The sequence below is a fragment of the Pseudorasbora parva genome, chromosome 19, assembly GCF_024679245.1.
Source record: "Pseudorasbora parva isolate DD20220531a chromosome 19, ASM2467924v1, whole genome shotgun sequence".
NCBI classification, from domain to species: domain Eukaryota; kingdom Metazoa; phylum Chordata; class Actinopteri; order Cypriniformes; family Gobionidae; genus Pseudorasbora; species Pseudorasbora parva.
In genome coordinates, this window is record NC_090190.1 from 34,266,176 (window position 1) to 34,279,393 (window position 13,218).

At 35.9% G+C, this 13,218-nt stretch overlaps 1 protein-coding gene across 2 annotated transcripts in view; it reads right to left on the reverse strand.

Moving 5' to 3' along the window:
- Positions 1-1,007: 1,007 nt before the first annotated feature.
- tuft1b (tuftelin 1b) overlaps positions 1,008-13,218 on the reverse strand; it is a 33,316-nt gene continuing 21,105 nt past the window's right edge. For both annotated transcript variants that reach the window (XM_067425659.1, XM_067425658.1), the window contains exons 3-11: positions 12,455-12,580; positions 12,310-12,378; positions 11,999-12,088; positions 7,567-7,677; positions 7,238-7,458; positions 6,806-6,911; positions 5,924-6,007; positions 5,749-5,840; positions 1,008-1,939 (exon numbers count right to left, since the gene is read on the reverse strand). In XM_067425659.1, the coding sequence (XP_067281760.1) occupies positions 1,867-1,939; positions 5,749-5,840; positions 5,924-6,007; positions 6,806-6,911; positions 7,238-7,458; positions 7,567-7,677; positions 11,999-12,088; positions 12,310-12,378; positions 12,455-12,487 (879 nt within the window). In that variant the 5' untranslated portion in view covers positions 12,488-12,580 and the 3' untranslated portion in view covers positions 1,008-1,866. The remainder of the gene's footprint in view (positions 1,940-5,748; positions 5,841-5,923; positions 6,008-6,805; positions 6,912-7,237; positions 7,459-7,566; positions 7,678-11,998; positions 12,089-12,309; positions 12,379-12,454; positions 12,581-13,218) is intronic.

Here is a 13,218-nt window from a genome sequence, read left to right on the forward strand (position 1 = left end):
AATAAATTATAACCTGCGTTATACATTGAACCTGATTGATTTATTTAATAAACATTAAATAGGCCTACATTATATAAACTAACGTTTAAAGAATAGATACAATGTTGCACATTTAGGTGTAGGTCACTAGGTTAACTTTGTCATTATTAAAACATTTCCCCCTGGTTTCACAGAACAGGTTTAAACCTATAGTCTAATAACCATGTTTGAGCTGATTTAATTGAAAGCAACTTGCACTGCAAGATCTTAAAATACGTCTGTGCCATGATGTTGTCTTAAGATGCACATCAGTAATGTTTTTTTCTTCCGAAGGCACGTTTATAAAAGCTACTTAAATGTCTTAATTTAACTAAGGCCTAATCCTAGCTTAATCTAAGCCATGTATGTGAAACCAGGACATAATGTGTTTAAAACTAGCTACTCTTAACACTAGGTTAAATGTAGATACTGTTTACTAACTAACCTTATCTAGCAGTTAACACAACAAAAGTAGCCTAGATTGTGACCCACGAATGGTTTCTTAAAACAGAATATCAACCGGTAGGCTACTGTATTGGAATGTGCCATAAAAACTATTTACCCGTACAGTTAAGCATACTGTATCATATTTTATTTATTGTACAGGCTTTTTTAATTAAACATTTTCTCATGTAGGCCTATTGGTGATAAGTAAAGGCTATTACATTGCACAAATAAAACTACAGACAGCTTTGATCATAAAACTTTGTGTTTATAGTGGCTTTATAGAGTTAACAACTAAACCGAGCTATTTAAATAGGCTATTTGCCTATATAAGGTGAATATATTCAGCGTCCTTTTGTATTTCATATGAAAGAAACATGTTTTATTTTACTGTAGTTCACGGTCCTATCAGTAGATGTCGCTAGTGGTCCGTGCGGAATGTTTACGAGCTCCAGACACACACCAATAATAATTTCAAAGAGTACATATGATAAACTACACGGTCCATAAGTAAATGAACATACACACATCTAGTTAACGGGCTGCTTCTGTAATTTCAGCGAATATACATAATACTACAACATAAAATGGCATTATTTAATCTACACTAGTAGCAATTACAATACACTGAATGTTAGCCTACTAAACAAAATGGAGTGATCAAATTGATTTAACAGACACTTTTATACAAGTAACATTGTCTAACGCATATTGTAAGCAATCTTAAATACGTTTTATTTATTAGCCCTTAAGATAAATACATGTACCAGCAAAAATACAATACCAGAGAAATGTGCATAGCACTACAATTCCATCTACAGTAACATTTTTTCACATTTAATAAGAGATGGAGAGAGTCTAGCACTGAATACAGTAACAGAAAAATAGTTCTTCAGAACACAATACAATTACAGTGTCAGTTCCTAAAGGGAAAAGACTTTGCAAGGTAGTTAAATTCAGAACGGTATATCAGCATATTGTATATACAAAGATACATATGTAGCACAGAAATATCGCTTATATTTGGGATACATTAATATATTTTGGCTTAGTCAGATTACTCAAAATGGCTGCCAGTCACAATATTTATACAATGGCTGCATTATCAGATTGTAACATGATTTAGACAGTGATCATTAGGAAATATAAATATCACTACTTATAAGATCTACTTTTAATGAAGTTGCTTAAGGCATGAAGGTGTAGAGTATGATCAGCAAATCCAATATACACGTGACATTCCAATTAAAGCCAGACAGGACAGTCCTATATACAAAGGATTGTATTACTTGTATACAAAAGAAGTGCTACCCATGTGTGCTAAACTGATGGACGATGCAGAAATGCCTCTCTCACTCAGTCTCTCTTTCTTTCATCTGTAATCTTCCTCTTTTCTCATATGGTTTAAGACTTGATCTCGACCACTTTGATGAATGGCAGTGACTTGTTTCCTGGGCTTGTTGGCGTCAGAGGTTTGCTATAAAACAAAATGGTAAATACATTTTTTGAATATATAAAGACATTGTCATAATTATTGGCACCCTTGGTGAATATGATCAAACAAGGCTGCTGTGAAAATAAATCAGCATTGTTTTTTTTTTATCTTTTATACAAAATAAAATTAAATTCCAACCTTTCATTGAAGTAAAACCAATGTATGTGTGTGTTGGGGGGTTCCACATTAGGAAATAAATGTTTCTCTAATACACATTGGACACAATTATTGGTACCTCTAGATATTCCCCTTCATATTTAAAATTTCTAAAAAATATATTTTAGTCAGGAGGCAGGGCTGACCCTGTTGCTACATATGACTGTCTTTTGAAGACTGTGATTGGTTGGTTGTACAAGAAGGAAAGAACGATAAAAAAGTGATTTTAAGTATAGGGTCTATATAAACCTTTACTTTGACATTACAGACATCTCTCTCTCTCTCTCTCTCTCTCTCTCTCTCTCTCTCATAATGCATTGTGCATTAGCAACAAAAAACGTTTTTGTCTAAGTGTAACTTTAGTACATCTTCAGTTTGTAAATTCTGTAATGTGCCATATACTGGTTTCAATATTTTTTTCTGACTGTTGCAGAATTACATCTGTTTTGGATCTCTTAGAGAATATTTTTAAAGGCTTTGGTTGGAATTTTTTAAAAACAGCATTTGTTTTTTGGGGGGGTTTAAATATGTTAAGTCTCAGAGTGAGTGCTGTACTTTCTCCAATTTTTTTAACTGGTCAAGCAAAGTTAAAAAATGGAAAGCATATACAATTGCAAATGAAGATAAAATATTCAATAGTAGAACAGTTTAAAGCCTTGGGGGAATCAAGAGTTAAAATAGAGAATGAGTTTTATAAAATGAATAATGATATGTTACATTTGAAAAGGAAATGGTGTATAGAAGTACATTTTATTTCTATGGATGATGATGATTAATTAGTGTTTTGTTGGTATTGTTGAGATTTTGGAATGAATATTGAACTAAAATTGTATTTATTGGTTTTAAGAATTGCATCATGTGTATATGTTGTTATCATATGTTTTTATAATATGAATATGATCTCGCTCATATTTATTTATGTATTCATTTATAGGGACAGTGCATATTAATAAACATTTCTGTCAATATGCAGGAGTTGTTGTACGTAATGTATTTGATAGGAAATGAACAGTGAGTCATAAGCTCCTGAAAGTGCAACAAAAAACAAACAAACAAAAAAAAAAACAATTTCCACCTTCAGGGCAATAATTAGGAAGTTCCAATCCACAGGAAATGTTATGAATCTGCCTGTCTTAAAGGAACACTCCACTTTTTTTGAAAATAGTTGAGTTTCACAGTTTTTTAATCCATTCAGCCAATCTCGGTATAGGGCGTTAGCACTTTTAGCATAGCTTAGCATACATCATTAAACCATATTGAGTCCATTAGCATCAGTGCTCAAAAAAATAACCAGACTTTCAATATTTTTCCTATTTAAAACTTGACTCTTATATCGTTACATCGTGTAATAAGACCAACGAGGAATGAAAAGTTGCTATACAGCATCTAAAAATAGGCAAATGTCCATCAATATAACCAGCGTGCCAATCTGCTTGCACAAAGAGCGTGCCTTGTAACCATGGAGACGTTTGTGAGACGCTTCAGAAGAAATTTACTTTGGTGCAGATCCCGAACCGTATCTGAACAGACTGGGGCAGAAGGGACGAAGAGAGAAGAGTCAAAATTCAAGGAAAAATGGTCCGACGTGGACCATCGTCTTCCGACCTTTTGATTTTGACTAACATTATATGTGAATGAAATATGCTAAGACAGTGCTGCTTATTCTGAAGACAGTTCACGCTCTCTGTCGTTTCTCTCTGTCACTCAGCTAACATGCGCCCTGTCATCTACATAAATCACAAAAAACTGATCAAATAAGGCTTTGACAGGACAAAAAAAAAATTTGGTGGCCGGCAAATAATTTTCAATGCAGGAAACACGCTCTGAAGCCTCGGCACACAAGGGAACATCACTAATGTAGTATTTTGTACCTTAGAAACTGTAGATAAACAATACAGGCAATTCCACATTCCATTTTAATCAAAACTATACACTAAGTTACCTCACCAGAACTCTAAAACAAAACTACTAACATTATACTGTATAAACCAAATGGCCGTGCAATCCCCCACGCTAGTGATTGCATTCACAGGTAACGTTAGCTAAAGACAACAGCAGTGCTTTTCAATCTGGTCGTTCAAGCTAAAAAAATATGTTACACTTACAGCCATGGGAGATGATACACTTCGCCCTGTTTGGCCAGATCCTTTAGATGCTGTACCGTGGTAACACTGTCCATGTTTTCTAAATAGTTATCTGATCCCAAATGCTTTGAGAAAACATGCAGTTTCCTGTTTGAATCTACTGGTGTTTTGATATCTATGGTTCAGAGCAGTCAACCACTGATTCTTTCGTTACTTGATTTTCGTTGGTATTCTGTGAAACATGATGGTAGTAGTATACACCTTCGACTCACTATCACAGCTCTTTACAACACACAGAACCATGGCTAATCGCACAGTAAATCCACAGCATAATTTGCCGACTGAAACTCTGCATTTTCTGCAACGACACAAACTTAGCGCTGGTCGCATTGGAAGATACCTATCTGAGGATTACTTTCAGTCGCAGCTTAATATCATCGCTCCGCTGAACCCATGGTACTGCAGCCAAGTTCCATAATTACTACGCAGGAATCAAAAAATAGTTCCTATTTATATCGGTATAAAAATCTAAACTTTACATTTACCGTTGGTCTTGGTACACAATGTAACTACAGAATAGTCAAGTTTGAAATTGGCAAAATATTATCTTTGAAAAAATAAAGTCTTTGGTCATTTTTGAGAGCTATGCTAATGGCCTAATATGATTCAATGATGTATGCTAAGCTATGCTAAAAGTGCTACCGCCAGTAACAGAGATCGGCTGAATAGATTAAAAAGGGTAAAACTCAATTGTTTCACTCTAAGTGACTTGGAAAATGAGCCTATTTTCAAAAAAAGTGGATAGTTTGAGTGGCCAAAGGCTCCATGGATCACAGCTGGAGAATTCCAGAAAAAAAAGTTGACTCTTGGGGTCAAACAGCGCCTACATCAGCACATGCTGTTTGAGAGGGTTTCAAGAAAAATCATCCGAAAACAAACTCCAGCTTATTCAGCTGTCAGATTCTTCAAACGAAACACACACACACAAAAAAACACCAGATGGGTTTGGTTCAAAGTACCCCATGTCCACAGTTAAATATACTGCTGGATTTTTTATGTTGTGGGCCTATTTTTCTGCCGGCGGTCCTGGGCATCTTGTTCAGACACATGGCATTCTGGATTCTATCAAATACCAACATAAAAAAAAAAAAAACTGAGCGCTTCTGCTAATTTTTTTATAATGGGCCATAGTTGGATCTTCCAACAGGACAATGATCCAAAACAAACATCAAAATCAACAAAAAAATGAGCACGAAATTAAGGTCTGCCATGACCATTCCAGTCCCCAGACCTGAATCTTATAGTAATCTGAAGAGGAGAAGCACCAACATGGACTTGAAGGATCTGGAGACATTCTGCATGGAGGAATGATCTCTGATCTCTTGTCAAGTGTTCTCCAAACTCATCAGGCATTACAGGAGAAGACTCAGAGCTGTTATCTGGGCAAAATGAGGTTGCATAAAGTACGGAATATAACGGAGCCATTAATAGTGGCCAATGTGTATAGAGAAAAACCTTTTTCTTTACATGCATACATTATTTAAAAAATACCTGTAGACAACCTTGGACCCCATGTCTGAGCTATATGGATTAGGCACTTCACTGTCCATATAAAACTCCATCCGGTCATGCATCTCTCTGTTCTGTAGATCACATTTGATGTTACAGTCACACAGTGAAAGGCAGGGAAAACATAAAGAGATTCTTTGAAACAATAGACACTGACCTCAGCTTCAAGGAAAGCCACCCTCTCTTTGAGGTCACCGATGAGTCGGTCTCTTTGCTCCATTATGGTTCGTGAATTTTGCACCTGTTATCATGTACAGTATGAAAATATAAATAACTGAATGCCAGCACTAATGATGATTTTAAGTCTATTGAAGGATGTAATATGGTAATCATGAGTTTTTTTTTATCATGAGAAATTAAATTTGCATTATCTACACACATTAAATGGAGCTTCATTTATGAAGCATAATGCTTTTGCTTTTATTTCAGTGTTCATGGATGAAGCTATTGTGTAACATGAGATCTAAAGTGCACAGAGGCTGATCAGCAGGGAAATGACGGCATCTTTTATTTATGAATGAGGTTGAGTTTCACTTCTGATCTCTGAGCAAACGCTATAAAACAACATGTTTGTTTTTGAGAATCACCCAAAAAAAGGATCGTCCTACTGTTTGAGCTTTATGAGCATACTTCTTTAAAAGTATATATATATATATATATATACACACACACACACACACAACCGGTCAAATACATTAAGCCTTGGTGAGCAGAGCGGAGAGACCCCGCTTTAAAAACAAAAATAAAACAGGACAAAAATACTGAGGGAGATTTTGCAGTGCATGCAGCATTTAATGCCATCACTTTATTAATTTAAGACTTTGTGCTCTGATGTAAGACATTTTTAAGGCCTTAATTTCTGTAAGGGTGAATCAAGACTTTTTAAGACCAGCAGAAACTTTCATTGAATATCCTGCTGCACTTCAAAATACATCAAATTACATATATAAAATAAAATGGTTGGCAAATGCCATTTAGTGATTTGTATCTTTGTGTGATGGGGTGTTTCTCCAAATATTCTGTGCGCAGGAACTAGTACCTGTTCAATCATGTTTCTGACTTTCCTTTGTTGGCTTTTGAGCATGTCATCTAAGTTATGGTTTTTATCCTTCAGAGTTGCCAGCTCCTTCTTCAGTTGTTCAGACCTTCAGTACAAAAAAACTGTATGTTATATGTGGACACACTAACAAATAACACTTTTAGTAACACATACATGTTACAAAGAAACAACTGCATTCTCAACGCAGAGGGTGTTTACTTTTATTCTACAAAAGTGAGTCATAGCATGTCAAATTCCATGCGAAAGGCGTGACAATGAAGGATGGTTTCTATGGCAGCACAATGCAACTAATAGAGTTTTAATTAGGCCAATTTATTGCTTACTAAATTGCCGGTGGAAAATATAATGTAACCAAGGAAACATTAAACATAAGACCAATGCATTATGTATAGGGAAAAAAATAGGGCTCACTTGTCCTCACTATCCATTTTCTTCAGCCCTCGCAGTTTCTCTAGTTCAGCCTCGCTAGCAGCCAACTTTTCTTGTAGTGTGGAATTTTCCAGCTTCAAACCATCCATTAGCTTCTGCATCTCTTTTACACGCTTGCTCTGTTCATCTGCCTCAGTTTCTGACTTTTGCATGCAAGAGTTATGCTCCTCTAGAAACCGCCGCTGATATTCAGTGTTTTCTGCCTAATGTAGGTTTTAAAAAAACAAGGGGTTTAGTTAAGGAAAGACAAACCACATTATATCACAGTCATATTAATTTGCCTGCTGTGTTTTATCCATTAGGTTTCTGACCTGTAATCTCTCTATCTCCTCCTGGTGTCTCCTCTCCATCTCTTGCAGACGAGCGTACAGATGTTTGGTGAGTTCTTTTAAGGCTATACAGCTTTCATCTTCCTCCTGGCCCTGTGCAAACATAAGAAATCATGTTAAAATTGCTCTGATATTTGATATATTCCTTCTGCATCGTCCACCTTACAAAAGCACCATGCCATCAAATTAAAATATACCAGGGAAAAAAGCATAGTATTATGTATTTTTGGACACTTTATCACAATAATTATTGTAATTTTTTAATACAATATTTTTATAAGTATAAAAAGTATAGCATCATTTGCAGCTGCACTTCATTTCATATTTTGTATATTATTTAAGTATATTATTGTATGCTTAATATATATATGTTCTCGTACTTGACACGGGCTTGGAAATATAAAAAAACATAAAATTAAGATAAGACATAAATAAACGTCTCCCAGTCAAACTCAATTGATTAAGGACATAGACTTGACATGGACTTGACAAGGTGGACTCTGACCCAACACTACAAAAAGTGTAATGTGCTCTGATTGGTCGGCTGGACCAGTGTGTTGTGTCAACTGTTTTGAGCGTGTTCCATCTTTTTCACTCATTACAACACACTACTAACACAACTCAACCAGGCCTCATCCCTTTTTTTGCGTATGCCTTGGCCGTGTATGAAGGCGTATATTGGGATATGTACTGCCATCGAGATTACATCTTTCCTGGGAAGTCCTCATTTTGCACATTCTACAACCGTTTTTTTTTAGGGATGCACCGAATGTTCTGCAACCGAAATTATTCGGCCGAAAATAGCCAAAAAAAGCACTTTCGGTATTCGGAATAAGTAAAAAGGCCGAATAATTTTTGCCGAACAATGACGTTTTTAATGACGCGATCAAATAGTAACCCACGTAGAGTGAGAGGTGCGCGCTTTATGCAGCAAACATGTCAGCAGTGTGGAAGCACTGTTTAGTGCTGCATCTCATGTGAGAAAGCAGAGAAGCTACTTTTCATAAAGAAGAACCTGCCACTTTTCCTGAAGAAGTAGGCTAAGTAGGCTTATGTCTAGGACAGTTATTTATTTGTTGTGGGTTCATCCACCTTTTTTGCAATATTCAATGCACATTTGATGTTGTAGACATACAGAGTGTATTTTTGTTATGTGATTTATTTCTCTGAAAAGCAACACAAAATAGTAAAAAGCAAATTTTTACTATTTAATTATTGTAATGGTAAAATGGCCAAATAAATGGAAAAAATGCGAAACACCGCTTTCGGTATTCGGCCTTCGGCCAAGCATTTCATTATTATTCGGTTTCGGCTTCGGCTAGGGATGCGAAGGTATATATTTTATTTCAAACGGTACGATATCATGATTTTGCACATTTTGGTATATGCTGTTCCGAAGTTCACCGCTAGATGGCAGCGCGCCACCCAAACTGACCCGAAAAAACCGGCAAATGTGACAACATAGACGAACAAAATGGATAAAGCAGTCGAATCTCACTCAAGATGCCCAAAACGAATTAATAAAGAGAGGAGTAGAAGTGAAATTTGTAATTACTTTGCATATAAAACTGATGAAGAACCATCAAACCTAGAAGCATCCGTCACTATCCTGACTTTAAGACTTCTTAAGAGATCGACAGGTCAGTGAATCATTCAAACCATCTCATTTAGACATTTATTTTCTTTTTACACTGATCAACGCACACACATAGCCTAACATAAGATCGAACATCACAAAATCTCCAGCTTTCGTTTCAACCAATGACATTTAGATCTCATTATATTTGCATGCGTATATTGCACTATTTACATTCGCGTTAGAACTGACTGTGTTTATGTGAATACTCACTAAAGACGGACATTTGTACATAATTCTGTGTATTTGACTTATTAAGGAAACTTTGTAATGTGCGAGCTCACAGGCGTGTGTGTGTGTGTCGTTTATGAGCTCATATCTCCTGTAACTGTTATTACGAAATGCTATAAAATCGCTTAAATTATTTCCGTTATCCATCCCGAGACGAGCGTGAAATGTTGAATCGGATTATACAGATTGCTTTAGTGTAGTGGGATGTCTTTTGAAACCAGATGCAATTTGCTAATTTTGAGAGATTTTTGCTGCAATTATTTCTCACAAGAAAGTTTTCAAATGACTGATTTGATGTGATAAGCTTTGCTGATTAATTTACTAATAAACATTTGTGATAATATCCCACTTTATAAACTCAAAACTTGCATAATTGTACTCATGTGCAATATACCTGCGCCAATATCCGACTGTGTGGTATCGTTTTAATATCGGTACTTCGGTTTTAAATTGTAGTACCGTACCGAAGCCAAAATTGTGGTATCGAGCCATCCCTAGCTTCGGCCAAGAATTTCATTTCGGTGCATCCCTAGTTTTTTTTCATAGACACTACACCTATTGAAAATGTATGAATCAGACAACTACCACAGACGGTTGAGCAGCTGTCTTGGCTAGATTGGGTAGAAATTTAATTTGCAACTGCAGTAATTGGTATCCTCAATTCCCAAATGATAAAAAAATGTAATTAAAGAGAAAGGTGTTGTGACACAGTGGTAAACATGCCTTTGTCTGCCTTTCGGAGTGTGTTGCACATTGGTTTATATTTACAAAATAAAAGTATGTTGGTCAGTTAAAACATTGGAAATCTTTTCTTTGTACTTGTGTCAGTTAAAGGTTAAAGAGAATGACAGCTCACAGATTCTTGTTTTTATTGCATTTTTCAAAATGTCCAAAGTAAGGAATATATATATATATATATATATTCAATGGGGTCCATCAACTGTTTGTTTACTGACATTCTTGAATATATATTTTGTTTTCAGCAGAAGAAAATTCATATGGATTCTGTAAAATGTTAGCCTGACAAGCCAGACCCACATCAATATGTTTGGTCTGGAAACTCACCATTGGCAGGGCTCAATTCGAGGGGTGGGATAAACGGTTGTCTTTAAAACTCCCTCTGCACGCGATAGGATAGCGCTTCACCAACCAGAGCAACGAAGGTGAAACAGAGCTTGTTGATAGATTAAACATTCGCCGTATCCGGTCGGCTAAACTCCGAACACATCTTCCCTTTTTAAGAATGACTTCAGTGCCGTTCTTTTCTCAGAGAAAAGCTTAACTCCAAGTCTTCCAGAGTCGCGGTCAGAGCTGATTCAATAGACCGCCGCCGTTCGCCAGTTTCTGTGTTTACTAGAAGCACGCAAACGCAACTCGGCCGTCGTCATTATGGCCCCGCCCACCGACTCTATACACGACGTGATTGGCCCGTCCAGATTGTGAGGAAGGATATTGAGAGTTCCTACACGACACTTGCGGGCAGATTAAATTTGCTGCCGCTAGGGTGCGTCTAGATTTCTAGGCTAGTAAAATGGGGTTGCACGTGAGGAATATTGTGATGTGTGTACGGTCCTGAAAACTCAAGACTACAAATCAAGCCATTTCAGAGAGTTGCTTAAACAGCAACATTGCAAACTGAAGAATGATGGAATTGTACAAAAGCATAATAGGTCCTCTTTAAATAAAATAAGTAAATATATGTATGCATAGGAGCTGCTGTATGTAATTAAACTTACATGGTATATTTAGGATATTCTAGTAGTTTATTCTTTATATACTTAAAATATTATTTTAATTCTCTCTCTAGCTTGTAGATAAAAGTACTACTAAAAATAAGTATTGATTTTTATAATAAATTATATATTATGATAATAATAATGATAATATTATTATTATTAAATAAAATAAGGAAAATTATAGTCTGTGTGCATGGGCGCTGTAGGTGTGTAGTAAAGACAGAATGACAGGTTGTTTACTGAGCAGCCACTATTTTGGCAATTGCTGCTCCCAAAGGCATCATGTCAAGGGTGTGACTTTTCACAGGCAGAAGCAAAAAGTTAATGTGCATGCGCTTCCAAATCTCAGCACATCAACATGAAAACAAGAATGAACAGAGATGTGGTAATGGTTTTTTTGAGGCCAAATTATTAATCTATGAACGTCCTCATATCCTCATTAGATGGGCTGAACTGTATATGTTACTTTGTGTTCTCTTTGTTTTCATTAACGTTATTATTTGTGAGTTTGTACAGTAGAACAGGATTCACATTTTCAAACAGGGAGGTTATTCGTTTTAGTTCGAAAGGTTAAGTGCTGAAGGATAAACATCCTTAAATGGAGGAATGGGCTTTTTTTTAACTCACAATACGGCATTCAATCCTGTCCAAAACAACTGAAATGTGATACACTGAGTGGACTGAATGTTTTCTTTCGCTTTCTATGGGAGTGTCTCTGTTTGTTTGCTTTTGTAAGTAGCCTATACATTGGTGTATAGGTGTGTATTTATAATGGCACATATGAATAATATTTTTATGACAAATGGTTTACCTGACTTTTAGAGTAAGATCCTTTGACAAACCCATTGGAGCCATTGGCTTTGCTCACAAGCACATCAACTTTAAAGCCATTGGATGGAACCTAGGGCACAAAAAAAGTGATTATTTTACAAAGCGACAGCTTAGCTTAGTAAAGAAATTTGAAGAAAACTGCAAAGCATTCCAGTGCTGATGGGAAATTACAATGCACATTGTAGCAACTGAGGAAACCATGGATACCTACTTAAAATCTAATATTTAGTATACTATAATAGACTGATTTTATGAGATCCATCAGAACCATTAAAAATCTCAACATTTTACCTTATTATTGTTGTTATTGTTTTGTCTGGCTGCCATTTGCTCCCTCAGAGTCTTCAGGCAGTATCTCACCTGAAGAAAAAACCAGAGAGATTACGGACACATACAGATGTGTCATGGTTAATGAGTGGGCGGTGACAACACTGACCTCTTGCACCTGTGTAACCTCATCAGTCAACATCTTGACACGTTTCTGCTTCTTGTCAACAGCTGATCCTCCGGTCCGTATATGTGCCGTGTGAATTATTTACTACTTAAATAGCAATAGCTGGAACTGCAAACAAAGACATCAGCACATTAGATTTTTAACTTTGTGCAGAGACCTGGTTTCTAAAGCCAGGGAGTCTGACAGGGTTCTGAAGGATGTTGTTGAGTGGGTGTATGATTGGATGTTTCTTTGTGTGTGTGCACTTTTGACCCTAGGGACTATTTTGTCATTTCTGAACTAGCAAATGTTAATTTTGTACCACATCTCACGTTGTGCATTCTTTAGTGGAAATGACGATGGACATTTTTTGAATAAAACGGCAAATTTATTGGAAATGATGCACAAATAGTATTGTTTACTGATGATATTTAACTTGATTTTTCTTTGCTTTCTTTATACAACCAGATTCACAGTGTTGTACAAAAATTATTATTCAAGTTGAAAACAGTTATAATTTATTTTCAGGTATTTTTCTAGGATTTGTTGATGGAAGTACATAAGAACAGCATTTAAATATTTTCATAATTTTAATGCATCCTTGATTAATAAAAGTTAAAAATTTATAAAAACAACAACATGTTGTCAAACAGATCAAGTTAGAAGCGAACAAACACCTCCACGTTTCCCCTATTTAAGTACAGTTACAAGAATAGTTGAACGATCAAGTATGGTGATGAAATAAAACATGGCGCGTTTCTAATCGG